The 15,351-nt window shown below is 39.7% G+C and overlaps 2 protein-coding genes across 20 annotated transcripts in view; both read right to left on the minus strand.

The window, feature by feature from the left end:
* Positions 1-794: 794 nt before the first annotated feature.
* On the minus strand, positions 795-3,820 carry zbtb14 (zinc finger and BTB domain containing 14). Of its 4 annotated transcripts, none has more exons than XM_058400490.1 (2): positions 3,671-3,820; positions 795-2,638 (listed from the first exon to the last, which is right to left on the minus strand). In XM_058400490.1, exon 2 carries the CDS (start codon positions 2,622-2,624, stop codon positions 1,290-1,292), a length of 1,335 nt encoding a protein of 444 aa, XP_058256473.1. In that variant the 5' UTR covers positions 2,625-2,638; positions 3,671-3,820; the 3' UTR covers positions 795-1,289. The 4 variants fall into 4 exon arrangements, with proteins under 4 accessions (XP_058256473.1, XP_058256458.1, XP_058256465.1 ...); XM_058400475.1 differs by having other exon boundaries at positions 3,666-3,802; XM_058400482.1 differs by lacking the exon at positions 3,671-3,820 and adding an exon at positions 2,738-3,561.
* A 3,930-nt stretch (positions 3,821-7,750) lies between these two features.
* The window catches only part of epb41l3a (erythrocyte membrane protein band 4.1-like 3a), a 76,459-nt gene continuing 68,858 nt past the window's right edge, over positions 7,751-15,351 (minus strand). For all 16 annotated transcript variants that reach the window (XM_058393600.1, XM_058393583.1, XM_058393609.1 and 13 more), the window contains 6 exons: positions 14,913-15,041; positions 13,837-13,968; positions 11,476-11,574; positions 10,314-10,394; positions 9,867-9,982; positions 7,751-8,851 (listed from right to left, as the gene is read on the minus strand). In XM_058393600.1, coding sequence (XP_058249583.1) covers positions 9,872-9,982; positions 10,314-10,394; positions 11,476-11,574; positions 13,837-13,968; positions 14,913-15,041 — 552 coding nt within the window. In that variant the 3' untranslated portion in view covers positions 7,751-8,851; positions 9,867-9,871. The remainder of the gene's footprint in view (positions 8,852-9,866; positions 9,983-10,313; positions 10,395-11,475; positions 11,575-13,836; positions 13,969-14,912; positions 15,042-15,351) is intronic.

A 15,351-nucleotide genomic window follows, 5' to 3' on the forward strand; every position in this document is an offset into this window, starting at 1 on the left:
TGTTAGCTTACCTCCTTATTCACACCTGCAAAATGTTGAAGTTCTCTTCGTTGCTAATTGCGCATGCGCATTAGCCATGTCACCTCCCAAGTTATCGAGCGGTGCAGGTTTAACGCCTTGACGTTCACGCGACGCAAAACTGCTAATTTATTCATCACCTCTTTCTAAGACGAGCAATGTTTTAAAAACTAAATACGGAGGATATTATCATTAGATCACTGTTCTGTAAAAAGGAAAAACCTAATAACCAGTGCACGTTTTTATACAAGGTCACACACATTTCTTTTTATATTACAGTGATAAGTAGTCACGAGCGCCAACAAGATTAAACATGCCTCTAAATCATTGACATTTGTGGACAAACTTTTCCGAAATGTTCCGTGGTTTGACAATCATCTTCAGTAACCATTTTATCTTGGAAAGGGCCACTGTGAATCTGGAGCATATCAGAAAAAACTGTTGATTACAGTGCACCATGTGCACACCTTGGGGCAAATCCAACCCAGACAATTCAGTTACCGGTGTGTATTTGGACCTGTGAATAAAACCCAGCACAGAGAGTAAACCAAGCTCAGGATTATTATTCTCTAGGGACTCTGGGGAGCTACACACTTCACTAAGCCTGGTTTCATATTTTTCACATTTCATTAACTAAATTGAGTTTTGATGATTGCTGATTAGAAATGACTAACAGTTTCTGTTCAACAGGTTTAAGTTAAATTATTTACAATCTGTAGATTTTTATGGGCCACACACCAAATACAACGATGCATGCGATACACAAAAGTCTGCACTTTTGGAAATGTTCTTTTTTTTATTACAGCAAAAATATCAATAAGGTAAATCTTTTCATCTTGTGTGATAGTTGATGGAAAGACTGACCATCAAAGACATAATTTTCATCAGCAATTTTTGATAATTCTGTTTTCTTAGCAAAACTGGCACTGTGCATGTGTACTGTGTCAACAAGTGTAGTCAGTACAATCCAATGTCCATTGCACTGCCACAAATACGCAAATACATTTGGTATGAAGTTTACAGTGGAAAAAAAAAATCTTGCACCATTTACATTTGGAAGAAAATAAAAACATTCAACAGTGTTAATCAACTCATCCGTCTAAAATTAATAAACTATCAAGTTCTGATATTCTAATAGTTCAAAAAAATGAACTTAAAACAAGACCAAAACAATAAGACTGCATCTGTTCACCATATCGAAATGGGTAAGAAAAAATTGTTCTACAGTGCATTAGTGTGAGTGTATTGAACACGCACACACACACGTTATGTTACGAGCATGCTATGGATTCCAGTTGCTGCTCAGCCTCTGCTGCCATCGCTGCTGCTTGCAGCTGTTCAGTCTCGCTCTGCAAGCTGTTTGCAGACAGCTGCTTCCTCTCACTGTGCATGTTGTTCTCATGTCTCTTCAAATCAGATGCTTTGGCAAAGGCCTTGGTGCAGGAGCTACACCTAAAAGGCTTTTCGCCCCGGTGTCGCCGTTCGTGGTCCTTCAGATGGGACTTGTGTTTAAAAGCTTTTTCACACATGTGGCAGTTGAAGGGACGCTCGTTGCTGTGCACCCTCTCGTGTTTCTTCAGATCTGGGGCGCGGATGAAAGACTTGCCACAGTCTTCGCATCTGTAGGGTTTGAAGCCAGTGTGGATTTTTAAATGCTCTTTCAAGTGTGCCTGTGTGGTGAACGCTTTGGTGCATATCTCACATATGAACGGTCTCTCGGCAGAATGCAGCTTTTCATGTTTCCTCAACCGGTTCTCATCCACGAAGGTCTTCCCACAAACCTGGCAGGCGAACTGGTCCCTGTGGCCATACAGCAGGTATTCGAGTTTCATGTCTGCAGTAGCCGTGCTCCACCCAGGAGCTTGCTCATCCTTAACATCCCCCATGCTGTCAGCGAACGCGAGGGTCTGGGTGTGAGCGGCAAGCTCTTTGGGCTCAGTGTCCATTGCTTCCACATCCTGATCATAACAGGCAACCTTGTGTACTTCCTCCTGGGTTAACTCTTTCAATAGTGAGGTGGCTTCCTCCACTCGCAGGGCACTGTTTGGTGATTTGTCTAGATCATGATTGCCTTGAGGCTCCTCTACAATATCGTCAGAAGGTGTGTCGTCCTGGTCCCCAATGACCTGGACATCACCATCTTGATTTAACTGGGGCTCATCTGGTTGAAGTCCCATTTTCACCAGGTCATAAGGATATTTGGCATTTTTATGGTCATTTTTCTCCTCGGAGGACATGTCGCGTTTCTGAGAGCAGAGCTTGTCCAAAAAACGTATTCCAAGTATTTGTCCAGATGACATCATCAAATTGACATCTTTCTTCTTGACTGAAATCTTCGCTGTGTACATGTAATTCAGCACCTCTTCGAAGATGTCGGAGCGAATGAAGTCGATCTCGATGACCGAGGAACTGTCCACCTCGTGCTTCTTAAAAAGCTTTTTGAAGTAATTGCTGCAGGCTGCTAACACACATCGATGTGCCCTGAACTTGACGTCTTCGACCACCACGGCTATGTCACAGTGCTCACCTTCTAGTCTCTGCTCGTTCAAAATCTTCAGGAAAATAGTTTTGTGTTCATCATCCACATATTTCAAAGTTTCTGACATGCTGGAACAGGGTTCTGGAGGGAAAGAGAGAAGGGAGATCAGAGTTTAGTGTCCTGGGCTTCAGGAATGCTAACAAATAGTTAGGCTATAAATAACTGGGGTCATTTCTTTACAGCTTTTCAGTCAGATCAAGATGTAAACATGTTCTCATTGATTTGAACAGTTCAGGCAGATGCATATATTCCTATAGAGCCTACATGTTTCGAGCCTTTTTTATTTGAGTACTCTGCACAATAAGCTGTGTTTTAAGAGAGCTAAGCAAAGAACGAGTGTACAATCTCTCTCAATATCTTAGCTCCTGAGCCTAAATATGTTGCTAACTAGCAGCAGGCTACCGATATTCCGAGGCCGGAGGTAAAGTACGTGTGAAATGAAGTGTGTTATTTACAGGATAGCACGAACCACGCATGTGTTTACTACTTTGTGAACATGCACTGCGCTAGATAAGGTTTTGTTTGGGCTAATAATCATCTCTTGGTATTATTTACCTGCCGCATTAGCCACCCCGGTTAGCAACCATCTTGTTATGCTATCGCCTAGAGCCAGCGGCTATTATATACGAATAGCATTTAGCAAGACGGCTAGCTAGCCAGCCAGCTAGCTAGCTTAATACATTCGCCGGCCAGCTAGCTAGCAGTGTATCATTAGCAAACCATTGTTATATCTGTCTCTCTCTCTCACACACACAAAACTATTTCGCAACTAAAATCCCCGTAGAGGTAAATAAAATGAATGTTCATCAAATAAACCAGGCTACATGGCGGCAGTTTATAAACACGGGACTCCGTGTGTATGTGTGTGTGTGTGTATATATATATATATGAGTGTATGTGTATGTGTGCGTGCGTGCGCGCGCGAGCGTATATCTTCCCCCCTCAGCAGAGCGCTAGTAATATGGACGCCGTTCACGACGGACACAAGCACGAGCAGCCATGAACACTCCTGACATGACGAAGCCGAGAACGCGCAGGCATCCTGCTCAAACATTATGCAATTATTTTAAAAGCTGCTCCAATTAGCGAAAAAAGCGCGTTTCTCAACCTTACGTGGCGTTTTGATCCCCTGGAGAAGTCTACGTTGAATGTCACGCAGCCAGTAGTGAATAATGCACTTTGTGTTTTGTTGGCCTGAGGACGAGCACACACACGCGGGAGGACGCGCTTGCGCCAGCACGGAACTGCAGACAGAGCGAGGGCGTGCGCAACCCTGCCGCCAGCCAGCGCGCTTACGCAAACAGCGCACAGCAGTCCACGGCAAGAGCAAGCGGCAGCGCGGCTTTACGCACGCCTGCGTAGTTTGCTGAATAGAAGTCTCTGGAGCGCGGGTACGGAGCTGCTGGCGGCGCGAAAGCCACTGTCACGAGCGGGAAATGAGAGTGCACGCAGTTTGCGCGCCACTGTAACCAGGAGAGCTGAACAATTACAAGACTTTGATGTCATTCATCGTATTTTTTTTTGTTTACACATTACACACATTGTCATTAAAATATTTTTTTTAAAGCTGCAGAATGTAACCACAATATGGATTCCCAGAGGTCATGTCTCTGCCTCTTTCTTGTATGTTTACAACGGAGTCTATATTATACTGTACACCCGTGGATATGTATGATCCATGAAAGTTGAATTGAATAAAAAAACAAAAAGCAACTTTTTTTTTTATTTATTCATCTTTTGACATAGCTGTTTTTTTTTTAAAATTATCTAAAAGTCCATGCATTCCATTAGGCAAGACAATTTTGGTCAATAGGTTGCATCTACAATACATCTCCTCTTAAGCTGTACTCATAAATATCACAACAGGAAAATGCTTTTTGTCCACTTGCCATTGCACACAATCAAAAATTTACAAGACGTCATGTCTTGTAAATTTTCCATTGGGATGAATAAAGTATCTATCTATCTATCTATCTATCTATCTATCTATCTATCTATCTATCTATCTATCTATCTATCTATCTATCTATCTATCTCATCTATTCCTAAAAAGCTTGTTTTCTGATTTTATATGCTATACTGTATGCATGTGTACTAAATATATGTGCACATCTGACCAGCACACCAGTATATGGGTCTTCCCACCTGTAAAGCTGTAGTTTTCAGTTTCCCTTTACTGGAACTAACAGCCGCAAACCTGTTTCATATGTGCACAGTGAGGAATGAAGACATGGTTTGCCAAAGCTGATGTAGAAGATCAAGCCCTGATGTCAAACTCGCTAAACACCTTTGGGATGAAGTGGAATGCTGTTTGCCAGGTCTCCTCACCCATCATAAGTACCTAACCTCATTAATGCTCTTGTGGCTGAATGAATGCAAATCCCTGAAAAAGTTTCTTCTTCAGTAAAAAAAAAAAAATCTCAGTTTTCTTGTTGATCTGCATTAATGAAATTTGACATGTTTATTACGATCCTTTATTAGAAGGATACAGCCCAAGAAATTCATTTACCGCTGCATTTACCTTGCTTTTTTTTTTTCAACTAAAAGTGACATTTTCTCATAGCTTAAAACAATAAAGAAATTATTTTCTAACTGTACTTCCTGTAAAAGTCTTTCTTTTGAGAAAGTATTCACAGTGAAATATAAATTTGAAGAATGACAATTAAAATATTTTATACATTTAAAAATAAAAGATTTTATTAAAAATTTTATTAAATCCTACATAAAAAGCATTGTCCTGCCAGCCCTTGACCCTCACCAGTTTGACTACCAGACAAACTGATCCACTGAAAACACCATGATTACTGCCAAACACACTATGCTGGATCATTTAGAACATTGATATTCATATGCAAATATGTTCTTTATTGACTACAGCTCCACATTTAACACCATACTGGCTAGAAATATACACTTACCTGCAGCCAAGCTCCTTACACCATTATCAAATTTGCAGGCAATGTAACAGTGATTAGACAATAAGTCTTTGGAAATACAGACCCTAGCACTGGATACTAAACACCAAGAAAACCAAATAGCTGATCACTGACTTCAGGAAGTCCAGGAACTACATACACACACAAGAAGATGGAGAAACTGTGGATGTGGTGTCCAGCTGCAACTACTCCCAAGGTCAGTCTTGGAGCATCAACACATCCACATATACATTTAGGACATTTGGCAGACAACCTTATCCGGAGCAACTTACTATTTTTTTATATATACATCTGAGCAATTGAGGGTTAAGGGCCTTGCTCAAAGGCCCAGCAATGGCAACTTAGTGGACTTGGGATTCAAACTCACAACCTTTCAATCAGTAGTCCAACACCTTAACTGCTAAGCTATAACATCCCCACATATACAGTACTGGCAAAGCTCAGTGCCTGCTCGGTCAGTTGCTGGTCAGAGCCTACTGCTGCACATATTAAAGCACCATGATGTACTGCTGTTGTCTTTAACAATGAAAATAAAACTTGAATACTGAAGTATGCTGAAATACACTTCATTGAATTATTGCATCTTTCTGGTCTCAACAAAACAATGTACAGATGTAAAGTCATCAAGATGAATGAATTAAGTGTTCCCTTAATTTTTTGAGCAGGGTACAAGCTATTTATTAAAAAATAAGGCTAAAAGAGTTTCTGAAATATTACTGCTTGATTCTCCTGCAGGTTTCCAATTTGTCACATATGTTTAATTGCCAGTTCATTAGGTACACCTATTTTGCATCTACTCTTATTGTCTCTTGTAGCAGGTATACTTACCAAATGAGTGTATATAGGGTTTATAGGTATGCAGTTACAGACTGTGGCCCATTTATTGCTGTGCACAGTTCCTTAGCTAACCCCTAATCCATCTGTGAATGAAAAGGGATCATTGTGAAACCCCTGCTGCCCAGGTGTTATTTTGGTGTTGAATCATTTTCAGCACAGCAGTAACACTGGAGCTGTATTGCAGTTGGTAGTACAAGGTGTTCCTGTTATTTGTGCTGTTTATGGTTTGCAGTGTATTGAGTATTATGTATACAAGAACAATCAAGTGAATATGTAAAATGAAACCATTTCAATCAGATTGGAGGAAATATACAGCATATATATATATATATATATATATATATATATATATATATATATATATATATATATATATATATATATATACACACACACACCCACCCACACACACACACACAGATCAGCCATAACATTATGAGCACTGAGAGGTGAAGTGAATATCTCCTCATCATGGCACCTGTTAGTGGGTGATATATTAGGCAGCAAGTGAACATTTTGTCCTCAAAGTTGATGTGTTAGAAGCAGGAAAAATGTGCAAGCGTAAGGATTTGAGCGAGTTTGACAAGGACCAAATTGTGATGGCTAGATGACTGGATCAGAGCATCTCCAAAACTGCAGCTCTTGTGGGGTGTTCCCGGTCTGCAGTGGTCAGTATCTATCAAAAGTGGTCCAAGGAAGGAACAATGATGTAATGGTGACAGGGTCATGGATGGCCAAGGGTCATTGATACATGTGGGGAGCGAAGGCTGGCCCGTATGATCCGATCCAACAGACGAGCTACTGTTGCTCAAATTGCTGAAGAAGATGTGTCAGGGGTGTTTTGGTAGCAAGAGGGGGACCAACACAATATTAGGCAGGTGGTCATAATGTTATGCCTGATCAGTGTATATGCAATATTATTGTCAGGCAGCAGAGATGGTGACCATTAAGAGCGATACAACCCCAGGTTAAGAGTTTTATTATTACAATAGGCACACAAATCCAAAATTTTATACGGAAATATACAGTCAGTAGTCAGGTGATGTAAATAACCAGGGCAATAGACATAGACATAAACACTCTGGGAAGATAATAAGGCTTGGAATCAGAGGTATAAAATACAGAGCATATACTTCACAATGTCCTTATATACTGTTGGCAGTAACTGTGTAAATGAGTCCAGGTATGTGCAAACAGTAGGAAGGTGAACGGGAGAGATTGTGATGGTTGTTAGATGTTGTTGTCTTTAGTAGCAATATTTGTAGGCCACGCTGTGTAAAAATATTGTAAATGCATTTCATGGAAGGTGCTGCAAAGCTGTATATTCTGTAGAAAATGTTGTTATAATGAACGTAATGATTATACAGTATTTTGCACAGTTGTCTTTTGGTAGAGAATGAAACCCAAAAAATCTCTGAAATCCATTTTAAACATTTTTATTGAGCTTTTGTGGTAAACACATTCAACATGGAGTGCAGCATATGGCAGCATGATGGATTGAAAACACACAGGCTAACAACAACAACAACAAGAAATATAATAATAATAATGACAATAAGAATAATAATAATCATAGTAATAATGAGAAAAAGAAGAGGAAACAGAAAAAGAAGGATTAAAAACCACATCATTTGCGATGTTTCTGATTCTCTGTCCAGTTTGTACAATTTAAGGCTCAGTTTTTGCCATCTGGGGCAAAATGACATATTTGGGAAATGAATTAAAAAGAGAGATTGGGGCAGAATCACCTTGCAAAGACATCATTGTTAGCAAGGAGTCAGTGACAAACGGTCACAGTGCATCCATTCTTTGAATATTTGGACATTTTAATTGAGTAAAATTAAGAACAAACATTAAAAAAAAAGCCATATATCTTGTAAAAACATTTTATTACTAATATGCATGGTCAACAAAGCAAGTGTACGTCATTCATGTTCTCATTCACGCGTACATTCAGCATGAACACATCAGAGATGGGATAGAGGTGGCTGGAACAGGACACGGTGACTGAACTCAATGACACACCTATTGCATGGTTAAATACTGGGTGCTCATACAGATGCAGTCTATTATTATTATTATTCTTATCACCTTTATTGAGAATTATTCTAATAAATAAAATGTAGGTCATAATATCAATAACTATTTTCAAAATTCTTGCCACATACTTACTTTTCCCCTTCAGAAGGAGTGTGCAGGGGGAGACTGAAATTTACACTGCGGTCATTGAGCATTTCCTACATTGTATATAGCGTTTGTTTTTCTTTACAGAAAAGGTGTTGATCCCATGTCATGCAGTGTCGTTGACCAGTGCTGGACCAGGCTAGCCAGGAGATCTGTAAGCATGTGTTTGCGGGAGAGAGTGAGCATGTGTTTGTTAGAAGGCGACTCCAGTAGTCAGATGAAGTTATATCCATTGATGTATCTGTGGTGCTGTTTCATTAGGCAGCATCTCCAAAATGTCCTTTATTCCCCACGGTGAAGGTGAGACTGCTCCAGAAAATATGAAGACACGCTAATCCTACAAACATATGGGCAAAGACTATTAAGCATATTGTTTCATAATAAGGCATGAAATAAAACAGAGCAGAATAGTGTATGAGTAATGTAAATGGCGAATACACCATTTTACCATTTTATCAACAGCGAAGCATGACATACAGTACAGAGCACGTGTTTGTAAGAGTGCAGAAGATTGAACACACTGAAAGCATAAGCATACAACAACGGCATATATTAAATCTGCCATGCAAAATTATTGCATTTATTAGTCTGACACATGCTTGCACAATATTTGACAATAAGAAATACAAAATAACAAAAACAAAACAGTAAATATATGGGGCCAAATTTTAATAAGACATCTATTATTAAATCCATCAATATATCTGAAAAGTAAAAAGCATACAAACAAAATAAACTAAGCTTTCAGTGTATCCATTAGTGAATACTTTATCATAATTAAATGTAGGAATAAATGATTCAATATATTCTTGACACAATTATTAACTAATTTATTGATGGATTTAACTGAAAATCTATCAAATGTCAGTTTGAAGGAAATCTCAATTATGTATATATTTACATTTAATGATTTATAGATTTTTCATTTGGCATTCTTCATCCTCCACATGAACCCGGCCGTATTTACCTGCAATTACCCGCTGTTCTACTTCTTATGTCCAGCAGAGGACACCCTAATTCTTGGTTAATAAAAAGCAATGGCTCTGAGAAGGTTGACTTCGGCGGCAGCCCCACAGCAACATTTTAATTTTTACTTTCATTGCTTATTGTCAAAGCACAATGAAGCAAAACCAACCAAAAAAATATATACTATATATACATGTAGTTTCAGAATGTCCAGCATGATCATTATGAGGGGAAATATTTGTTTTCAGAGCATCTCTATATGGGATTTAGATGCAGAAACATTGAAAGGGGTTAGAATGGCAGCCCCTAGAGCTTTGGCAAAGCTGTACATTAGTTCGCAGTCAGCCAAGTCAAACAGCGCTGGTTGTGATTGGCTCTTCCCTTACCTGCATCACTCCTCGCCATCTTCAGGTGTGATTTCAGTCTCTTTGTGGACCACTACTTTGGTCACTGACATGTCAGGGTGCTGCTCTTTGGCTTCTTTAATGGCCTGAGCCAGGGCCTGGCCCCAGTGGCACCCCATAACAGCAACACAAAGAGGTGTGGGAATGCAAGTAATAAGAATTATGTCTTTAACAAATGATAAAGCGGAACTAGTTTATTACTGTGCATGGAGAAAATGAATAGCTGGAGTGCGACTGTAATTACAGCATTACTGAAGGACACCAAATAATACAAAGAAGTGATTCAGGTGTATACTTGGTTAAACTCAGATTAAGTATTCAAGAGAACATACTCCTCAGAATCCTGTGAGGTGTTAAAACTGCAGAAGCAGTGTATCAAGAGTATGGCTAAAGCAGCTGTTCTGTGTGAATTAATGGCGTGATTCTCACCTCATCATGGTCGATGTCTGCGTCCCCTGAGATGACGATACGTTTCTCAATCCTGGTTTCAGAAACACCTCCTTTCACAGTCTGACCGCAAAAGAGAACACGCTTAAAAACAAGACATTTACAATAAGCCATGAAAAACTATTGGGTATTAAATTTCAGGGCATGCAAAATAATGGAGCCCTTCAGTTACCAAAAGGTCAGTATTTATTTTTGTATGTTGATAAATTACGGAATTGTTTCTTGTCAGTCTTCATTCATTCATTCATTCACTCTCTTACAAACACACATACACACACAAATAACTTTATAAGATAAACTTTATAAGAAACCTGAAAGGTTTGCACTACTACTAATACAGCTACCAACTAGACAGGGTGAAGGCCAACACATGCTTCCTCTGAGAAATGTAAAGCCAGCCAACTGCATTTTTTTCAAACAGCTGCTATCTGTCCTTTTCTGCATACATGAAGCTCATAGACAGCCATAGTTGGCTAGTGTTGCTGTGTTGCCCGAGGAGAAAGAGTACACCATCTCTCCCATCAAGAGAGCACATTTTTTCCCCCTTGACCCCTGGCCATGGTATAGCTGTATATCTTCTGAACCACTGCTGAAACTTTAAATACTGTCCTGTGCTTAGCCTAGGACTCTCATTCACAGTATGCTCACTCCATACATCCTTAATACACACTTAATACTCTACTATAACTGAAGAGTAATTATTTATAAACCACTATTAGGTACCAGGCAGAAAAGGACTGGTTCTCTTCTAGTCTAGTTTCGCTCAAGTTTTCTTCATGCCATCTCAGGGAGTTTATCCTTTTTCACTTGGTTTGTTCACTGGGGATCTCGGGATCTAGTGCTTCATGACCAGGATTATTGTTAACAGAAAGGAAACTGAATTAAACTGAATAATATCTCACAGCTGAGATGAGCAAGGATGATTGGTTTCATGCCCTACAATTCATCAAGAAGATAAATAATCTGGGAGCGCAACATCACTACATGTACAAATCTAATGATTTTTTAAAAAAATGTATTCTACTTAATGAATATATTTTTATTTCTATATTGTACACAAAATGTAAATAAATGATTTACCATAAATATTGCAAGTGTATGTTGAAGTGGATGCAGAAAATGAGGAAGAATTAGCTGGCTATACCTTAGTGATATGCGTGGTGGTGGTTGTACTGGTGGTTTCGGAGGTGATGGTCTGTGCACTCATCAGAATCCCCGGCTCTGTGTCACCTGCTGTATCACCCTGTCACCAAGAGAAAAGCAGTGGGGTGTTAGACTGCATGACACAGATGGAGAAAATGCCATTTATATATTCACACTCCAGGCTGAATGCATCTTCCCCCAGCGTTCTGCCTCCTCGGTCTCCCAAACTCCTGAGTTTCACCTGTTCCAATTTACCTGTTGTGTACACAACCTAAAATATGACTGCTGTCTACAGAGTCACTGCAGTCTGTCTATAACTGCAGAAAACATCTTTTTTCCCTTCAGTTGATGAAGAGGCACCACAGCAGGACCAGTACTGTGGTAGCAGAATGGTATTGTGTGTATGTATGGTGCAGGAATAAGTGTATGACGCACTGTGGGAGTTTTACACACAGTGTGCACTTGCTGGCCACTTTATTAGACATGCCTACGTTGTTGGTTTACATTGAAAATGTAAATGAAGTGTAAATGAAACTGTCAATCGCAATAATTTTCCCCAGTACAATTTGAGTTTATCACGCTAGTCGGTCTTAGACAATATCTGATTGCAGGAATGCTGCTGATTATACAGCTCTGGGGGAAAAAAGAGACCACTGCAAAATAATCAGTTTCTTATGTTTTTTTTATTCCAGGTGCATGTATTGGTGAGATGAGCAGTTTTGTTTCATTTTTTGTGAACTGCTGACAATACACATCAAAATAACCCAAGATCATGCAGTATTTGCAGAGCTTTAATAACTCAAATAAAACTAAATACAAATCATTTGTAAACAAATTGTGTTAATGCTTTGGCTAAATAACATTAAGAAATCAGTATTTGGTGGAATAACCCCGATTTGCGTGTGTTTTGGCTCCATGATCTCCACCAGTTTTTCACATTGCTGTTCGGTAACTTTATACCACTCTTTTTGCAAAAAAAAAAAAAAAAAGGAAACAGCTCAGCTTTGCTTGATGGTTTGTGACCATCCATCTCCCTCTTGATGACATTCCAGAGGTTTTCATTAGGGTTCAAATCTAGAGATTGGGCAGTGGTCTCTTATTTTTTTTTTTCCAGAGCTGTATAATTTTGATTGGTGGATATTTTCTCTGTTCAGCACTAACAGTGAAGTGTTTAGAATAGTGCTTAAAATAGTAACTTAGCATTCATACAGCAGCACAGTCCCACACCCCACTTGGGGAAAAATCTAAATGTGACTTGAGCATTAATGGCAGTTAGATAAAATCTATTTATTTGTGCTAGCTTTGATGTTTTTCATTACTTTTTTCTGTAATATTTTAAAATGATAAAGAATATAATAAAGATAAACAGTTTGAATATATATTTTTTAAATGATAAACAAGTGCATGGAGAGCCTCTGTAACAACCTCATGAATACACACTCTATTGCCAAAAGTTTTGGAATGTCTGCCATTCCTTTCTTGATCTGTAGTGTTTAATATGGAGTTGTCCCGCCCTTTGCAGCTATAACAGCTTCAACTCTTCTGGGAAGGCTTTTCACAAGGTTTAGGAGTGTGTTTATGGGAATTTTTCACCATTTCACTAGAAGCACATTTGTGAGGTCAGGCACTGATGTTGGGCGAGAAGGTCTGGCTTGCAGTCTCTGCTCTAATTCATCCCAAAGATGTTCTATCAGGTTGAGGTCAGGACTCTGTGCAGGCCAGTCAAGTTCCTCCACACCAAATTCGCTCATCCATGTCTTTATGGACCTTGCTTTGTGCACTGGTGTGCAGTCATGTTGGAACAGGAAGGGGCCACCCTGAATCTGTTCCTACAAAATTGGGAGCATGAAATTGTCCAAAATGTCTTGTTATGCTGAGGATTTTATACACCTGTAGCCATGGAAGTGATTGGAACACCTGAATCCAAAGATTTGGAGGGGTGTCCCAAAACATTTGGCAATATAGTATATAATATCTCGGTACACCCTGCACTGGGCTGTGTGATACTATTTGTTTATGACGTCATCTTATGATCATGATATCCTTTGTTTTGTCCTGGAAATTCTTTCTGTTCCGTTTTGAAGAACATGTGCCGAACAGAAACACGTCAACCACCACGTCTGTTTCTGTTGACGTCGATTGTTTACCTATAGAAAGAGTTTTGCTATTCGATCACTGTCTCTCTGTGGTTCTTTGGCAAAAAGCTTTCCTGATATCAGTAGTGGCATCGGCAGCAGAGCGACTCAGGCTTCTTCCCAGAGTGAACCCTCACTCACAATTCTCACTCACTATTCCAGTCTGTGTGTCTACATGCAAAAATATGCTGTGATGTGTTTCTTATCCCCGCAGAGTAGCAGTGTACCTGCAGAGCCTCATATGTTATGGTCTTCATTTCCGTATGGATCACTGGCATTTCCTCTGGCACCAGTCTCTCCGTCTCACCTGACAATGCACTGCTAAAGGTTATGACCTCTGTTTGGAGCACTGATGAAACCTACCAAAAAAAAGAAAAGAAAAAAAGACTAGAAAAACACTTCTGTAAACATGTTATTTTGGAAAAGGTAGTACAGATTCCAGTTGCATTAAAAAAGTGTACTACTCTTATTGCCCACTTAACTCTCTCATACTAAATAAAGTTCCATCAAGTTTACCACATATAGATCCAAATAAAGCAAATAATACTTCAATAAAATATTATTTGCATTTGTATCATAGTGCTTCAGTATAAATAGAATAAAAGATGAGAGACTGTCATGTTATAGAAAAAGTTGTGAGAGTGTGTGCACCGGTGTGCTCTTACACACAGAGCTACTGTCACACATTTCCAAAGCTGACAAGCTCTTGTTCTCCATTTTGTGCATATTAATAAAACCCTCATTTAGAGACCTCAGTGCAGCTCACTGATGCACACACAGATAATGCTGCACACTGGGACTACTGGCTCATATGACAGTGCATGGAAAGTGTAGGGGGTTTCGGGGAAGGATTGGAAGCAGAAGCCTGGGTACTGGTTTGTGGATTATGGGGTCAAAGGAAGGGTCACCACTAAAAATTGAGTTCTACCTCCTCACTGTGACCCTCAGCATCTCCCCTCTGCTCTGATAGGATGACGGGAGTGCAGAGTGCCATATTGGGCGACTGGTCTCCTGAGGCTGGCTCATCATCATCGGTAGACAGAGAAAAACTCTCATCACCAGACTCGCTGTCACTGGGAGACAGGGGCTGAGTGGTCATGGCACTGAGGGCATTACTCATAGAGAACATGGACCTGTTGAATTCAGCAGCTGCCACGCTGCCTGAATCACTGCTGCCCTTGTCGGACTCTGTGTCACTGCCTGATGTGGAATGGTCTGAGACATGCACAGAGCTAGTGGGCGCATCATAGCTTATTTTAGAGACACCAGGCTCCAAGGCTTCCGGAGAAATGGGGGCCTCTACCTGTGACTTTTCCGATACGGTACACTGCTGTGGTTCAACTGCCTGTTTCTCTTCTCCTGCCTGGTCTTTTTCTGGAAGTTTCTGAGTATCTGCTGGCTGTTGAGGAGTCCTCTCAGGACCGGTAGATGTCTATAACAAAACATAAAACAATATGAGAGATCAGAGTTGAAGAAAAAGCACATTTATCACCAGATAATTACACAATATTAGCTTGAATGAAAATACACAATTGATATACAATCATACAAAAGTGCTAAATAATAATTTCATCTATCTAAAAAGCCTCAACAAGCTACATTATGTTTTATTGATGTTTTTTAAAGAATTACTTAAAACCCGTGTCTAAGAAAAGTCTATAGGCAGTTGATGGGACGGTCACTGTGTTTTAATGAATTTAATAAATTAATACAGACAGAAGAAATTGTACTCATGCATTAAA

Source organism: Hemibagrus wyckioides, linkage group LG01, assembly GCF_019097595.1.
Source record: "Hemibagrus wyckioides isolate EC202008001 linkage group LG01, SWU_Hwy_1.0, whole genome shotgun sequence".
In the NCBI taxonomy this organism is placed as follows: Eukaryota; Metazoa; Chordata; class Actinopteri; order Siluriformes; family Bagridae; genus Hemibagrus; species Hemibagrus wyckioides.